Raw genomic sequence first — 17,556 nt, 5'->3', positions numbered from 1 at the left:
TAATGCATACATACATACATACATACAGAAAATAACCATAATAACATAGCAATGCATGATATTTACATACACGATTGAAAGCTATGCAAACAAGTATTATTCATCATATATAAATCTCCGTCCATGTAATTTCCTGCCTACTAATACCTTGAAATAATCTGTAGATTTTACATTCTTTGTTTCAAATACCAAAGTGTTCCATTTCTGAGCAATACGAATACTGAACCAGTTTTGTATTATGTATGTTTTGCATCTAGTGACGGGAATCTTAAACTTGTCCCCTCTGGTAAAAGTAATATTAGATTATGATAAAAATTGAGAAAAGTATATATTATCCAGACCATGTACTAATCTATAAACCTGAATTAAATCCCCACGTATTCTGCTATATTTCAAACTTGGTGAGTCAATAAATTCCAACCTTTCCTCATAAGATAAATTCTATATTGCATAAATCTTCTTGGTAGCTCTCCTCTGTACACTTTCAATACTAATAGAATGTCTTTTATATAATGGACTCCAGATGCAATTTCCGTATTATAGAATTGGTCGAACGAGCGATTTGAACAAAAACAATAATATGGTTTTATCAAGACTTAAAAATGTTCTATATATTATTCCCATCATTCTGTTTGCACGGGCTTCCACAATTATCAATATGTAGGAACAAAATTCAATAATGAATCAAAAGTAACCCCGACATCGTTTTTATAAGGAGTAACGGAAGGTAGATTTAACATAGAAGGATCAGTAAAATAATTATGACGGATTGTTTTTCCTTTACGTAATACTTCACATTGCGAAACAATAAAATCCAAATGCCATGATGTAGACCATTTGAAACGTGAAAAGAGCTCATATTGTAGAATGTTTTGGTGCTCAGCAGTACTTTAGATCTTTGTATCGTCTGCAAACAGGTTTACAGATTTAACCAATGCCTCATGGTAAATTATTTATATATAAAACAAATAAAAAAAAGTCCCAATACACTTCCCTGGGGTACACCGCTACGGCATTATTAAAATCCAATTTCAGCCATTTGACAATGACTATATGTATTCGATTATTAAGAAAGTCTTAATCCATTTATAGATAATTCCCTTTAAATCCATATGATTTTATTTTAATGAATAGTCTCTCGTGTGGAACTGAATCAAAAGCCTTCGGAAATCAAGATAAACAAATACATTATAATTTTTTTGATTGTAAAAATAGACTAAACTGTTAACACTAATCATTAATATGTACATTGCAATCCATGGGATATTCTTTAGGTGCACGTATTGCAGGTCTGATTGATTTTGATTGATTTGAAGGGTTTTACGGCGCTTGCAACACATTTGGGTTATATCAGCGCCAGTAAAAAGAAGAAAATGGGATAGTAAAAAGTTCTAGAATTACAAATAAAGTACCCAAGAAAAGTAAGACATAGGGGATCTGGGAACAAATAGGAATCAGATGTAGATTCCAAGAGCACACTATGAAAGTACTTGGTTTGAGACCACCTATAATTCTCATCCGGACACAAGCACAAAATCCATCAAAGAGGGCTACACTCAAATGCTTACATTATAAATTCAAAATAACAAATATAATAATACATAACAGAGAGATGATTTACAAGGAAAAAAATATCATCTCCCAAAACGATAACTATGCATTTGACTGTTTCCCTCCCAGCTTGGACTCCGGCCAGTGCCAGGACAAAACCATGTAATCTCAATCCAAGACAAAGACAGAAAGCATGTTGGAAAACAGACATAAGGGGATAGAAGACACAGTATGTACCTCCCTGCCCACTATGGGAGGTCAGGAACCCCACCCAGTATTTGCAGGTCTAATCACCGAAAGCAATCATGGGCCTGTTTTAACAGTGTTGCATTCGACAATGTTTTGCGTTGAGTTGAGAGTAATTCCATTACACAAATGAGACCATAACAACTTGGGTTATCAGACCTGCAAATAGATACAGGTTGGGTATACTTTTCTATCTTGGACAATTTACATAATATTTACAATTGAATGAGTTAGTTATCACCTGGTAGTCAGGAATGTGGAACCCCCCCCCCCCTCACACACACACACACACACACACATGCATTCATACACACTAGCACACTTTCATGTAAATAACAATTTACAACTATTGTCCTATAGATGGGACTAATCGTGTCAAGGTGGTACATCTTATTTCTGGATGAACTAGGGGATGAAAAGTAATGACCAAAAGTGGATGTACTAGCTTCGAAACAAATAAACAAAACAAACAATGAACGTTGTGGGCTCAATCCCCGTCTTCAACCAATAACAAAAACAATAAAAGATAGTGATACATCACTTAAAATTTATACAGATCTCGCGAGGTTCCAGGATTAAGGGTTTTTGTCAAAACGAGGATCATTCGATTGATATTTGAAGGACGAGTTTTCTGGCCACTTTTTAAATAAGTATTTTTCCAGAATACGGCAGTTAACTGGTTTAAAAATGTAGTCTTTTAGAGCCATGTAAAGAAACAAGTCTGAATAGGCTTCAACTTCCCTCGTAATGACGCATAGTAACTTAGTAACTGGCTCTAAACTATCGGAACAATGGCGGACGCCCTTATGAAATATTTCTCTGACGAGCATAAAAGTGTATCCAAAGGCGAAAAACATTATAAATATGATCATGTTTTGACTTTTATACATTCTGATCACATGACATATGAAAAGTTCTAGCCAGCATGAAGAATATAAAGAAACCGATTTTCTTTGTTTTCGAACCACGCTGCTCGCCGTTGCTGGGCGACATGACATCAGCCTTTTGAATCCAATTATAAACACTTGCATCGCATTGTCTGTCTGAGAGCACGTCTGTATGGTTTGTTGTTCAAACACAAGAGAAGGGAGGTAAGCGATGGAACCATTGCGTAGGTCATGTGACAAATCAGCTTGATAAATAACATCCCGACGCCATTGCCTACCATCGTCTGCTCAGTGCGCAAGTAACCCAGATAAACCAATGACCCCGGAAACGGAATGAAACTAACAGCCATGATCAAAACCGGAAGTCCAATAAGAAGACATGCTCTTAGACGCCTGTGTCTGTAGTTTGAGGTGACGGGCTGCATGGAAAGCGGCATCAAAATACCAACGTACAGCAAGCTGGGGAGAATAGCTTGACTGCCGAAGAGTTTCTTGGAAATCGTTTCATAGTTCGTGCGCTGAGGGAGCGTGGCTATGAGAGTCGGTAAGGGTTCAATGATCGTCAAGTGGGAGGAGTTTTTGATGGCAGTGGAGGTGGGGAGAGGGCCAAGATTGGTGGATGACGTGGTAGGGTTATTGTTTGTCGAAATACCCGTAAAACTGTCTGCAGGTGTGGTCACAATGAATGGGTTTTGAGACTTCAGCCTCTGTTGCTGTTGTTGTTTGATTGACATGAAAGGAATACTCGAGAAAGTCCTGTTTCTTTTCAATACCTTTACCTGGGTGTATTTTAGGACAGGAGTCTTATGAATTGACTGGGGAGTCATTGCACGAACGCAAGTCTCGTCTGATCCGATCTGTTCTCCACCAACTGATAAATTCTCCGCTTGGGAGTTTGTGTGGAATGTGACATTTTTTGTCCGTTTTCTCTTTTTAGACGTCGATGTCGTTTCTTGCACCTCCACTTCAACTTCTGTAATTTCAGATATTTTTCTATCAATAGTTTTTGTATTGTGGAGATCATCTTGGTGTAGCTGGGGATCTTCCACTGGGATAGAAGGTTCGCATGGGCCGCTGGCTATCGTAGTCATCTTTGTTGTGTTCATTCTTGTTACTTTGGTGGTGTGTTGAGTAGTCACTGTCGTCACAATGTGTTTCTCTGTAGCCTTTTTGTGCTCTTTGTCCGCTGTTCTCCTTTGCTGTTGTAGCTCGGGTTTCATATCTTCAGTCGGCATCTTCAGATCCCCTAACTCAACCATTGCACTGAGATCGGACCCCGACTGATTTCTAGAAGAAGGGAGCGACGGAAGATGATTTGAAAACGACACACGCGGGGACTGTCCTCTACTGGCGTTTGTGTCTTCCTGTTTGAAAATGGACACACACAGTCGCCAGATTCTTTGATAAGCAAAAAGTGCGACGGTCAAGGATGGGATGAAAATAAGGAACAAATATAGAAGAGACCAAATAGGTGAGCCGATGCACATTCCGGCAACTTGGAGGTACTGGAACTCGGACTTGGTGATGAGGGTTAGAGCGCTGAGGAGACAGGCGATGACCACGATGACGCTGGTAAGGATGGAAGTTGCCCGGATGGTGACGTAGACTTGGTACTTCATGGGATGGACAATGAAGAGGTATCGATCTACGGCCAGGATGGAATGGGACAAGGTGGAGATGGTCAGTAAGGTCTGGAGATGGAAGAATTCACACGACACTGTTTGGTTAGTATGACAACAATAGTTATAAATATTGTTGTTAATGAAACGCCTACAAAAAGCCAAATTGGGTGGCGTTATATTAATTAGGATATCATTGTTATTGAGATATTATGTGATATGACTATTATAATGGCTAATGTTTTTACAGCTTCCTGTCTGCAGCTGTCAACTATTTTGACCTGCATCATCAAAACCGTCGCCACCACCACCATCACCACCACCACCACCACCATCACCACCACCACCACGACCACCACCACCACCACCACCACCAATCCTCTTCCTCCTCATCATCATCACTATTATAATTAACAACGCCTAAGTATAATTTTACGAAATGAAATGGAAATATGGTTCCAGTCACTTACTGAGAGAATAAATAAAACATTGTGATTCACAACAAGCGTGGTAAATCCATTTAAAATACCCTATAAAAATGTTCTGATTTCTTACCTGCCAGGCGAATCCTATCGCGTTACATGCGACCCGAGACTGCAACAACATCCGGTTGACTCCATCGTCAAAGGTCAGCAGAAAAGGGACCAAGTTCCAAAAAAGTGACAATAGAAGGTCAGAGGTCGCCAATACCAGCACCATCAACGAACTAGGGGTGTGAAGCTTTTTGGTTCTGGCGATGATGACGATGACGCTGAAATTCCCGACGAGGGCGAGAACCAGTCCCACCGTGTGGAGGAGACCAACGAGGACGTAATCCTCATGCTGATGACCTTGGTATGTGACGTCACCAAGGTCTATTTGTTTTTCACTTCCGGTGTCACCAGAAGACGCGAGCGGCCATTGTAGCACGCTGTGGTGTCGGGGTTGTGTGGTTGCCATCGATGTGACCGTTTGCAGAATGGAAGATTGTTTTGTTGATCTATCCGCCATCTTGAGAATTTAATTTAAATGTGTGATCGAGGAGAATATACAGGGTTTTTATCAATCACTGTCTTTACAGTCCTACATCATTTATATTACGTTGCTTGAACACACATTGCACAGGTCATGTTACGGGGAAAGTCTGTCGAAAGCTGACACAAAAATAATGGCAATATGGATTAATAATGATAAATTCTAAAAGGCTTTATTATGAAGACCTGAATAAACGATTTTAGCTTAGAGCAAAAATATGTTTTCTGGAAAAACAGAAGGGTGGTTAATTTTCTTCTTCTTCTTCTTCTAAGCACAGAACTATTTTATTTGGGACCACAGAACTATTTTATCAACACGATAAGTATACTTATTCACACACTCACGTCAAGCTCCTTTGGCGATTGACCATTGGCCAGTCTTGTCCACTCTCCCTGAGAGCGATGAACAACACATTACAATATTTCCTTTTAAGTCAGTTCGTGAAAGACCGGTAAGGAATTGGCACAGACGATTAGAGAGGCGAGAGCCGAGGCTCCCGGTCGGATGATTATGAAACGAAAAGCCTTAATTAAGTCGAGTAAGTCAAAGTAATGAGTCAGAAGATGCCAGTAACAATCTATGTCTTGGACTTGGACTGGTATGAGGTCGGTCAGCTTACCTTTATATCGAAGGTGAGAAACGCGACAGCCTAGCTAAGATTATCACACCTCGTCAATCGTCACACCTGGACATGCACTGACACACCTCACCAACGGGCCATTCTGATGGCCGACTATTCAGCTCACACATATTTCTACACTACAACAATCACGGGTTTGAGAGTTTTTTTTTTGCCAAGATGAAAGTCATTTAAATCGATCGATATTTGAAGGACGAGTTTTCTGGCCAAATTTTTAAATATGTGTTTTTCCAGAGTGCGGCAGTACAGTAGATACTATGACCCCCCCCCCCCCCCCCCCCCACCTTTCCCCGCATGATATTCTTAAAGTTAACCCTCTCCTTACCAACTATAGGAAAATCGTCACATTCGTAACGATACAACACCAATATCTTTCTTATTCAAATTTCTTTTGTACATCAAAACATTTAAAGAAAAGGAACAATGTGTTGTAAAGCATGTTTTGCTAAAGAAATGATGTATCTATGGCAAGAACTTTACGGTTATAGTGTTTGAGTTTGAGTGATAAAAATATATTTTATGTTAGTTGGGTGTGGAGTTTTTGGGGGAAATCCTGAAAATGGCTGGTAAGGAGAGGGTTTATCATAAAACTCGTGTTTCAAATATCGACCAATTAAAATGACCCTCATCTTCACAACAAAAAAAACAAAACATTTCAACCTGGGACTTCAAAGAACCCAAACTTCATGGAAGGTCCAGGTTTGAGAGTTTTTGACTTTTTTATTTGGTCATTTTATTCGGCTATGTGGTCTAGTGGTATGCCACTCACTTTTAGATAGGAAGGTCCTGGGTTCGAGCCTTGCTCGTCGCATCGTTGAGTCCTTGGAGAAGATTCTTTACAAACATTCTCTCATCGTACTCAGGTGTAAAAATGAGTACCTGGCCTTTAACAGCGTTGTCTTAGTCCAAAAAAAAAAAATGTAATATCGCCTGACAGGCGTCATGTCCCGCCCGAAATGTTTAATGTTGCTGTTAGTCAGGGACCCCTTGTAAAGCGCATTGAGCATGTTAAGTGGATATTGCGCTATATAAACACTCACTTTTAAAAAAATGTTCACTCTGTACTACGGTGTTTCATCATGTGATGATAAGCCAGCTATTTCCTCACCGACTTTCCTGATCGAATTTTTAAAAACTTGTTTTCCTCAGAATATTGATGGTGATATTGAGATCACACCTCCCTGCAAAGATGTTATCTTGTCTCATGAAGGCAGATGGGGAGTTCAGATAACGCAATAAGATTCTTAAAATAGATTAGTAAATCTATAGATAGAACGATGTTGACGTCACTCAGGTCTTTGTTATTGTTTATTTTTTTAATTTTTGCCAGCTGCGCTTTTGAGTAATTATCCCTAAATAAAATGTATGAACCATACTATAAACGTTCCAGGTTATACAGTTTTGTGTGTTGGTCCGTTATACTTCCGGGTGGGAATGTTGTGAGCTTCTGCGCTAGCCGCACTCTATAAAATAAATAGTCAGTAAAAGATGGGATAGTCGAAAAATAAGGCAACAGGGAACAGATGTAGATTCCAACATAACACCATCAATAAATCTCTTCCAAGCCCCCCCCCCCCCCCCCGCAAATAAAAAGACAAAAACAAAAACAACAAACAAACAAACAATCCCCCCCCCCCCAAAAAAAAAAAAAAAAAAAAAGAACAAAAAAACTAACAAACAATAAAACCCCCCAAAAAACAAACAAACAAAAAGATAACAAAAAAACCCAACAAACTATGACTTGGCATTTGACCGTTTCCCCCCAATGCCATGGACTTCGGCCAGGGCCAGGACAAAACCAAGTAGCAATCTCATTCCGCGACAAGAAGACAGAAAGCAAGTTGGAAAACAAGATATTATAGGGGAATAGAAGACCCAATAAGTAGTGATCCACAATGTGAGGACAAAGAACCCAATTCCCCAAAACCCTTCAAAACAAAACAACAAAGAAGAGTAAACAACTTGCTTATCCTAACACGTTGAGACACCGTAGTACAGCGTAAACATATTTTTTTTGGGAAAAAAGTGAGCTTTTATATTTTATGCAATTTCCACTAATCGTGCTCAAAGAGCTTTACAGGGGATCCCTGGCCAACAGCAACATTTAACATGACGCCTGTTAGGTAATATTACCATTTTTTTCGGAGAGAGACAACGCTGTTAACGGCCAGGTACACATTTTACACCTGAGTACGGTGAGAGAAAGTGAGTAAAAAGTCTTTTCCAAGGACTCAACTATGCGCCGAGTGAGGCTCGAACCCAGGACCTTCCGATCCGAATGCGAGTGTCATACTACAAGATCCATAGCCGCACAATATATCATCATCATCATCATCATAAGCATCATTTTAATGCCATGTTCCCAGAAGAATTTTTCTCGTTTTTATGTGTTTTTTTTTGGAAAGGGGGGGGGGGGGGGTCTCTGAAAAAGTTGGAAGTCTGTAGTGGTGGTGGTGATGGTGATGGTGGTGTGATGGTGGTGGTGGTGTTGGTGTTGTCGTTGTTGTCGATGATGTTAATACTTTTTTCTGGCTGGGTGTTTCCATATGGGGACATGAAGGGGACGTGTCTTTTGTCATTTTACTTAAATGGCTGTTGATTGGTATGTATTGTAGTATATATTTATATTAAAAATAATCAAAACAACACAATTCTCTATGACATGGTAACAGTAACAATGACGTTAATTTATTCTCATTTATTGTCAACAGGATAAGTACAAGGTACAGGCAGAACACTGACCATAATACATAATAATTCATCCAAAACAACACACACAGACATATATATATATATAATATATATATATATATATATATATATTTACATACATATATTTATGAGTGTTGGTGGGTACTCGTAGGTACGAAAGTGCTCGATAATGATGGTTAGAGCTAATATAAAATATAGATTGTCACTCACACTATATGGCCGAGACGTTAGTTTCTGTGGGTTTATTCCACGCCCTCAGTCGGCGAAGTGTCCGAAGAAAAAATTTGTATACAAATTTTTTCTTCGGACATTACGCCCACTGAGGACGTGGAATAAAGCCACAGAAACGAACGTCTCGGCCATATAATGTGAGTGAAAATCTATATTTTATATACACATAAAGCATAAATAAATATCTACATTGCTGAATTCATCATGCAGACATACACATCCGATTATCCATTCAACATTATTCACACACTCACATTCACAAGCACATACACTCCTATTACTCTCTCTCTCTCTCTCTCTCACTCTCTCCATAAAAACACAAGATACAGTAGAATTACTTTAAACCGAAATTTTGGTGACCTTCTAAACCATTTCGGTTTAAAGACATTTTGGTTTAAAGCAAGTTCCCGTTTTGCGATGTTTTTCAAGGGTGGTACTATTTAATTGCTCTTTTAATCGCATCATGGGTTGTTTCCTCTTAAATAAAGTTGTTGAATAAATGCCGTCTTGGTAACCATTTAATTTTTTTAATTTAAAAAAAATTAATTTTTTTTTTTTTTTGGATGTATTTTAAAAATAGTTTTGGGGTTTTGTTTTTCCATTCAAAATTGTTGAAAAAGTTGAGTCGGGATGCCGTGTTTTTTAACATATCTCTGTCTTGCTCACCTTTTTTTTCATCGACTTCACATAGTATTTTATTTTAAACTCCAACGTGTAAGTACAGTGCTTTATTTTAAACATCTTAAAGTAAAATGTAAAGCTAAAATAAGATCGAAAGTTCTTGTGTGATAATCAGAGGTGAAGTGAAATGGAAATGAAAAGGCATGTCATTGCTAAGCTGTCTACTATACACCTCTCTTTTGTTGAAAAGCCATTAGGTTCAACGGCCTAATTACATAGAACCCCCCCCCCCCCCTTTCACACCCTCACATACGCATTTAAACAAAGTGGAAATGAAATGGCATGTCAATGGTAAGTTGTCTACACCCACCACCCTTATTGTCGTTTTGAAAATCCAGTCAGTTCCAAAGCATCAACACACGAGCGAGAACACCCTGCGAGATTCTACTGCCCTACCTTCCCTTCTTTCTTACTTTTTCGCCTGCCAGTCACCCGTTGTCTTCCTTTTCCAGTCTGCGCAATTGTGGTGTTGGCCAAGCCCAAGTGCAGTGATTGAAGTGTTTGTCTACCCCTCAACCCCACCCCACCCCTCACCCTCATCTTATACTTCCGAGCATTATTACGTGTGGCCACCTTCCCAAATTTTTGAAGAAAAATAGAGAGAGAAAAAGGGAAGGTGCTCTCAAGTTGTTTCGGTTTAAAGAAAGTAATGCATTTCGGTCATAGCCCTACTATATACTCCAGTCCGCCATGATTTCGGTTCATCGGAAGAATTTGTACAAAGATAATGAAGAAACTAGTACAATTTATTAAATTCTTTGCGGTTTAAGGTATTTTTCGGTTTAGCTTCTTTCGGTTTAAAGTAATTTTACTGTATATATTATTCTACCCTCCCCATAAATAGTAACTCATGATGCGTTCAACTTATCAAACTTAAAGAAGCTCAGACTGACAACATATATGCAATCTTAAAGAATCCTTTTTTTTTGTAACTGTCTCCAAATCAATGACGGACAAAGGCAAAATGTGACATTTCCTGCATTCTTCAAGCTCCTTCATTGGTTGGGAACACATCGGGAATTTCAAAATGTAAGAATGCAAGAAGTTTATTGTGAATATTCTCAGCATATAGTACGATTCGCCAACACTTGTTTGTTTTTAAACGTTTTACTGCGCTTACAACACATTTAGGTCATATCAGCACCAGTAAAAAGGAAGAAAATTGGATAGTAAAAACATTCTAGTTGTAAACTTAAGAGAACTTCAGGAAAAAATAAGACAAAGGGGAATGGTTCAAGTAGGGAAAAGATGTAGATTCCAAGAGCACGCTATCAGTGTACTTAGTTTGAGATTAAGTAAAAGTCTCACCAAGACACCAGCACAAGATTCCACTAAGAGGAATACACTCAAATGTTTACAAATCATATGCTAAAAAACCCCCCAAAAAAACAGTACATAACAGAGAGATGAGGAGAAAAATATCATCTCCCAAAAATATAACTGTACATTCGTCTGTTTCCCTCCCAGCCAAAAAACTACAGCAAGAGTCAGGACAAAATCAAGTAATCTCATTCAAAGACAAAGATAGAAAGCATGTTGGAAAACAGATACAGGGTGATAGAAGACATGGCAAGTGCCTCCCTGCCCACTATGGGAGGTCAGGAACCCCACCCAGAGTTTTATCCTTCATTCTTTAGTAGTATTAAACCGAGAGTTACAATTACTACCTATGGGCCGAGGTCAGTTGCCACCACTTCTAAAGACGTCTACAATAATATATCAAACAAGGTGATCAATAGACAGTTTATCTCCAGAATAGTTTAGAGAGAAACAGATTTTATGCCATAAAAGACAGTGCGTGAATTGAATCGTCGTATAATGTCTATTGTACACTTGCATAACGGATAGGTATGTCTTGGGCATCGAAACTCATTGGATTGGAGAAGTCTGTTAGGTCAACATTATCCAAACCGCATAAGGATTTAATTATTAAGAATCTTTAGCACCAATACACAAAACTCGCACTGATCCATAAGTGTGGCTGGCTGAGAAAACTCCGGAAAGATGCGCAAATTTCATGTTGGAAAACAAATACAGGGGGATAGAAGACACAGCAAGTACCTCCCTGCCCACTATGGGAAGTCGGGAACCCCACCCAGATAAATTGAGTTATGTATACAGTGGTGTAGACCACATCTTTCTGATCATTTACCATTTTAAATTTTCTTTCTATGTCTATTAGAACCCAAGTTATTAATTTTTTTCTGAATAAAATTTGTTGCTATGGGAAACACTTTATCTTCCATCTTGGCTCATATCTCAAATCGAAGCTTGCCGCATCTTCCCGGGTTTTCTCAGCCAGCCTCACATATGATTGGAAAAAAAAATTATAGAACTGAAAACTACAACACTGACAAGGTCAGCAGAAAGATTTGAAAAAGCCGTTTTTTTTCAGCTTTAACCAGAAAAAGGTTATCCCTGTCTTGAGGTTAAAAAATTAAAAAATTGAGATTTTATATAGCCCAATATCCACTTAACGAGCTCAAAGCGCTTTATAAGGGGTCCCTGGCTGTCACAGTAAAGATTGTTCACAATTATCTTATTAAATTTTATTTTATTAAGAACTGAATTCATCTCACTCCAGTTATATTTCGGTAGGCTTAGATAAACTTTACCTTCTAATATTAGATCGTCTTTCCTTTTATAGCCTTCCCTCGAATTAATTTCTGATTAGTGAATACTTTTCGTTCTACATTCTGTCACGTAGCCACTTATTATAAAAGCTGATAGGTCTAACATTCGACACTCACTTTCTCTCCACAATCTATGCCGGACGGCCAGTCGCTCTATTCCTATATATATACTGGAAGATTTTTATCTTTTGGGACTTTGTAGATATTATATCTACACCATTAAGACGCCGGAGCTTTTAACTTTGATTGTATAATCTTCAAGGATCAAACCCAAGCCCGCTGTCAAAGGACTACACAATAACTTCTTACCAATTGCCTGGAAGTGGAATTTTACGAGTCCAATCCTGTTATCAGAGGAATAGATCATCCAAGCCCATCAACTGCCTGGAAACGTAAACTTATGAACCTGACATATTATCATAAGTTACGTAAAATATTCATATCTCTATTTGTAACTGCCACGATCACTGTTTATCTCTTTTAATTAAATTTCATCATTATTTTTATTTCATTGTAAACAAATCGTTAATTGTTTTTCATTTATAGTAACTAGTAAATTCTGGGGCCTCATTCTACATATATCTTTATGCATAGTCGAGTAGCTCTTTACTCACTTGAGACCATGACATTTTGGAGGGGACACATATAAAGAATTGAATTTATTTAGTTACATATATCTATTTCATCTAACTTTAAAGTTTAAATTGTAAAACTCTTAATTGCCCCACTTGATCATATTTTAATTGAACTCCCTATTTACAGGATTAATTTTTTTTTTCTTTTTCATTTCTTCATTTAAATGGAATAGCAATTTATCCATTCATTCTTTCATTCAAATTGAATAGCATTTTATTGATTCATTCCTTCATCCATTTATTCATTTATAAATCATTCATTCATTCATTGTTCATTCATTTATTTATTCATTCATTCATTCATTCATTCATCCATTCATTCGTTTATTCACTCATTTATCCAATCATTCATACATTTATTCCTCCCTTCATTCTTTCATTCATACATTATCCATTCATTCATTCATTTATTCACTCAGTTTTTCATTCATTCATTCATTCCTTGTCCACTTTGTTATTATATCACTCATTTCATTTTGTTGTTTGCCTCATTAATGAATTGTTTTCAATATGTTTACATTCCATAACGATTCATTCACCTATCATCCAATCACTCAGTGTTGTGAACACATTTTGTAACTATTGTAAATCTTACGATATTTTATTGTTTTGTATTTCAGACATCACTGTTAAACACTCTTCAATGCCTAATTACAATTGTTGAACAACCATTGAACAAGAGAGAGGTCCCAGCCACGAACTGAGTTGGTAAATATATCCTTCATTATTCTCTTTTACATGAGTTGGGCATCACATTGTAACTATAGACATCGTGATTTGTTTTGCATAGTGATTTGTTTTAAATGCATTTTTGGCATATTACTGTTACCGAAAACCACTTATATATTATGTTCTGAAAAGTGAGTCTGTAAAAACTAAATAATAATAAAAAGGAGTCTACTAGCCGTCGTGTTATATTTAGTGATAGATAACTTGGGATTATTTTGGCATCCTATTATTGTTATCACACTCTAGTATATTAGCGTCATTGCGAATAATTGTACACAAACTAACGACGAGTCACACACATTGGTGATACATTTTTCGTAGTAACACAGTTTAGAGTACACGCGATTGACACATTGTTATTGACACAAGTCATAATAACTCCGCATTGTATTGACACATTGCTTTATAAGATATAACGATAAAAGGCATCAAATTCAACATACATAATAAGTTGAAATAAGAGAGAGAGAGATTTCTAAAAATAGAACAGTTCATTCCAGTAAGTGTAAATAAATAAAACAGTCAGTAACAGTATCCTGTCAATATAATATATATAAAATATCGTAACTAATTTATTGCAACATGGAAGCATATAAAAGATACTTAAGTCTCGCAAAGGACTTAGAAATACCCCAGGAAAGAATATTTTCATGGTGCGAAGAGAAAGTAAAAGAAGAAAAAGAACATGAAGAAAGAATTCGTAGAGAAGAAAATGAAGAAAGAATTCGTAAAGAAGAAAAAGAACACGAAGAAAGAATTCGTAGAGAAGAAAATGAAGAAAGAATTCGTAGAGAAGAAAATGAAGAAAGAATTCGTAGAGAAGAAAATGAAGAAAGAATACGTAGAGAAGAACGAGAAGAAAGAGTCCAAGAAAGGGAACTAAAAAGACAAATAGCTTTAGCAGAAGAAGAAACCAAAAGGACCCAAATGATGCTGGAAATTGAAAAAACAAAAACCGGTCATGAAAGAAAACATAATAATAGTGATGAATTTTTCGTGAAACTTCCACGCATGCCAACATACGATGAACGCTCAGACTGTTTAGAATCCTTCTTACACCGATTCGAAGTTCAGGCTAAAGGTTATCGTTGGCCAGAAAGCAAATGGGCCACAGCCTTGATTAACTGCTTATCTGGAGAACCGCTAAAAGTTTTCTATACCTTAACAACTGAAGATGCAGATGACTATGGAAAAATTAAAGACGCTCTACTAAAAAGATTTAGATTAACGGAAGATGGTTACCAGGAAAGGTTTCACACTGCAAAACCGGAAAGTGGAGAAGACTTTAATACATTCGTGAACCGAATTACTCAATTTCTAAATCGGTGGCTTGAGTTGGCAAACGTAAAACAAGACGACTTTGCAGGCCTTTACTATCTCACGCTGAAGAATCGAATCTATCAAGCTTGCAACCCAGATTTAGTCGCATTCTTTAAAGAGAGAAAGCCAGAAAACTTGGACAAATTAAAAATCTACGCAGAAAACTTTAACAGCGCACATCCATTGACACCCCTTAGCAGAACATTGAAGGAACCATACTACGCTGCCGCTGCTCAGAGTCCATGTACACCTAAAGTTCAATACTCAAATAGAACGAGCCGATCAATCACTCGGAACACGCAAGTGAAACAGGATGACCATAGTAACAAACCATGGAACAAACAGTTCAATAGAGACCATAGCCGACCCTATCAAAACAAAACAAGAAATAGCACTGACAATAATACTGAGTATAAGAAAACCAACAAACCTATAATTAAATGTCAATATTGTGGAATGAAAGGCCACACAGCAGACAAATGTTACAAAATCGTGGATATCCGAAAGAAACTGCAAATGCATCACTCCAAACCAGTGTAAATAATCAGACACGAGTAATGTCAGGAGAAAATATAAATGTGTATTGCGTGAAAGGTATGTCACTTTTAACACAAACTCACAAATCAGGATCGCTATTTTTTTGTGAAGGCAAAGCTAATGGAACTGATTGCAAAATATTGAGAGACACAGATGCAGTACAGTAGGAATAAAAGCATCTTTGATCAATGACGAAGACAAAACTGGAAAAACGGTACAATGCATCACATTCAGTGGCACAGTCGAAACCTTTGAAACAGCTAACGTGTACATAGAAACCCCATACTATACAGGAATAGTGGAATGCTGTATACTTCCCAACCCCGTCGCTGATGTTATTGTTGGCAATATAAAAGGTCTTAAAGACAACCCAACAGATGTAAAAGAATGGTCATTAACCCAAGAAACAGCTTGTCTAGCAGAAACAAGAAAGATGACTAAGACAACAGAGAAGCCAATGACTATTTCTCTTGAACCACAACAATTTGACAGGAACACGTTCATCGAAGAACAGAAAAAGGACCCGACTTTAACTTCATATTTCAATATCGCAAACAAAGGGACGAAATCAAAAGTTGAATACATCATTGAAAAAGATATTCTGTTCAGGTTACATAGGAAAAGAAACAAAATAGCTAAACAACTGGTCACGCCGAGTATTTACAGAAACAAAATCCTTGGAATAGCGCACGATTCAATAACTTCTGGACATCTTGGGAGCTCTTCCACATTGAAGAGAATATCCGAGAATTTCACATGGCCTGGAATTACTAAAGACGTCCGAGAATATGTGAAATCGTGTGACACATGCCAAAGAAGAGTCGCAAAAGGCAGAATACCGAGATTGCCATTAGAGACAACCCCAGTTATTGAAAAAGTTTTTCAAAAAGTTGCAATCGACATTATAGGCCCTTTAACAAAATCAGATAGAAACCATACACACATACTAACACTAGTCGATTACGCAACCAGGTGGCCAGAAGCGATAGCATTGAAATCAACTACATCGGATCACATAGCTGAAGCATTGATGACAATTTTTACTAGAATAGGCATACCAAATGAGATACTGTCGGACAATGGACCCCAATTTACATCACATATGATGCATGAAACCATGAAACTCATGGAATCCAACACTCATTCACAACCCCCTACCACCCCCAAGCAAATGGTCTTTGTGAAAGATTTAATGGCACTCTAAAGAATATGTTAAGAAAAGTGTCAGCAGAAAAACCAGATGATTGGGACAGATACTTACCAGCAATCCTATTTGCATATAGAGAAATACCCCAAGAATCTACAGGCTACTCCCCATTTGAGTTGATGTATGGACGATCACCTCGCGGCCCGATCAATATAGTAGCCGACATTTGTAAAGGGAATGAGGAGGACAATAACGAAATTATGTTTGCTTACGAATATGTAAGAAACCTGAAAGACAGAATAGAGGACACTTGTAAGCTAGCACAGGAATCCGTCACTAAAAAAGCAGAGAAATACAAGGAATACTCCGATAGAAAAAGCAAGTCAAGAAAATTTGAGATTGGTGACAAAGTACTAATACTCTTACCCGATGACTCGAGTAAACTTTTAGCTACATGGAAAGGACCATTCAAAATAACAGCAGTAAAATCTAATGTTAATTACGAGATTATAATTAACAACACAATAAAGACATTCCATGCAAATATGCTAAAAAAGTATTTTGATAGAGACACAGTGTCGCAACCTATGTTTACTAATATCGAAGCTTCAAATGCAGGATCAATCATACCGTTGGTCATGGGACACAGACACCCGAGACAGAAAAACAAACAAAAATCGCACAATTGCAACCACCTAAGACAAAAAAAGAAGTACGCAAAGTACTTGGGCTCCTAAATTTTTACAGGAAATACATTTACAACTTCGCGCACATCGCGCACACCGCTAACAAATCTGACAAAGAATGGGTCACCGAACAAAATTGTTTGGACAGAAGCGTGTCAGAATAGCTTTAACCAATTAAAGGCATTACTCTGTTCAGAACCAATTCTTAAATTACCCGACATATCAAAAGAATTTGTTGTAAGAACTGACGCGTCTGATAAGGGCATCGCAGGTGTACTATTACAGGAA

General features: G+C 37.6%; 1 protein-coding gene across 1 annotated transcript; it reads right to left on the bottom strand.

Moving 5' to 3' along the window:
* Nucleotides 1-2,080: 2,080 nt before the first annotated feature.
* LOC144975624 (uncharacterized) lies at nucleotides 2,081-5,413 on the bottom strand. The gene is made up of 2 exons (XM_078919789.1): nucleotides 4,859-5,413; nucleotides 2,081-4,375 (listed from the first exon to the last, which is right to left on the bottom strand). The coding sequence occupies exons 1-2, from the start codon at nucleotides 5,291-5,293 to the stop codon at nucleotides 2,813-2,815; spliced, it is 1,998 nt and encodes a 665-aa protein (XP_078775915.1). The 5' UTR covers nucleotides 5,294-5,413; the 3' UTR covers nucleotides 2,081-2,812.
* Between the last annotated feature and the right edge of the window lie 12,143 nt (nucleotides 5,414-17,556).

This window comes from Berghia stephanieae, chromosome 6, assembly GCF_034508935.2.
Source record: "Berghia stephanieae isolate SIO BIC M18660-M18661 chromosome 6, UCSD_Bste_1.3, whole genome shotgun sequence".
Classification (NCBI taxonomy): Eukaryota; Metazoa; Mollusca; class Gastropoda; order Nudibranchia; family Aeolidiidae; genus Berghia; species Berghia stephanieae.
The sequence above is the reverse complement of the archived record's forward strand: the minus strand, read 5'-3'. Positions and strand labels throughout refer to the sequence as shown.

What these genes read in the sequence shown, in the direction of transcription:
- LOC144975624 (XM_078919789.1), bottom strand. Translation starts at nt 5,293, where the DNA reads ATGGCGGATAGATCAACAAAACAATCTTCCATTCTGCAAACGGTCACA. An exon ending in CGATAGGATTCGCCTGGCAG is followed by an intron (nt 4,376 to 4,858) that starts GTAAGAAATCAG and finishes TTCCATCTCCAG; the next exon opens with ACCTTACTGACCATCTCCAC.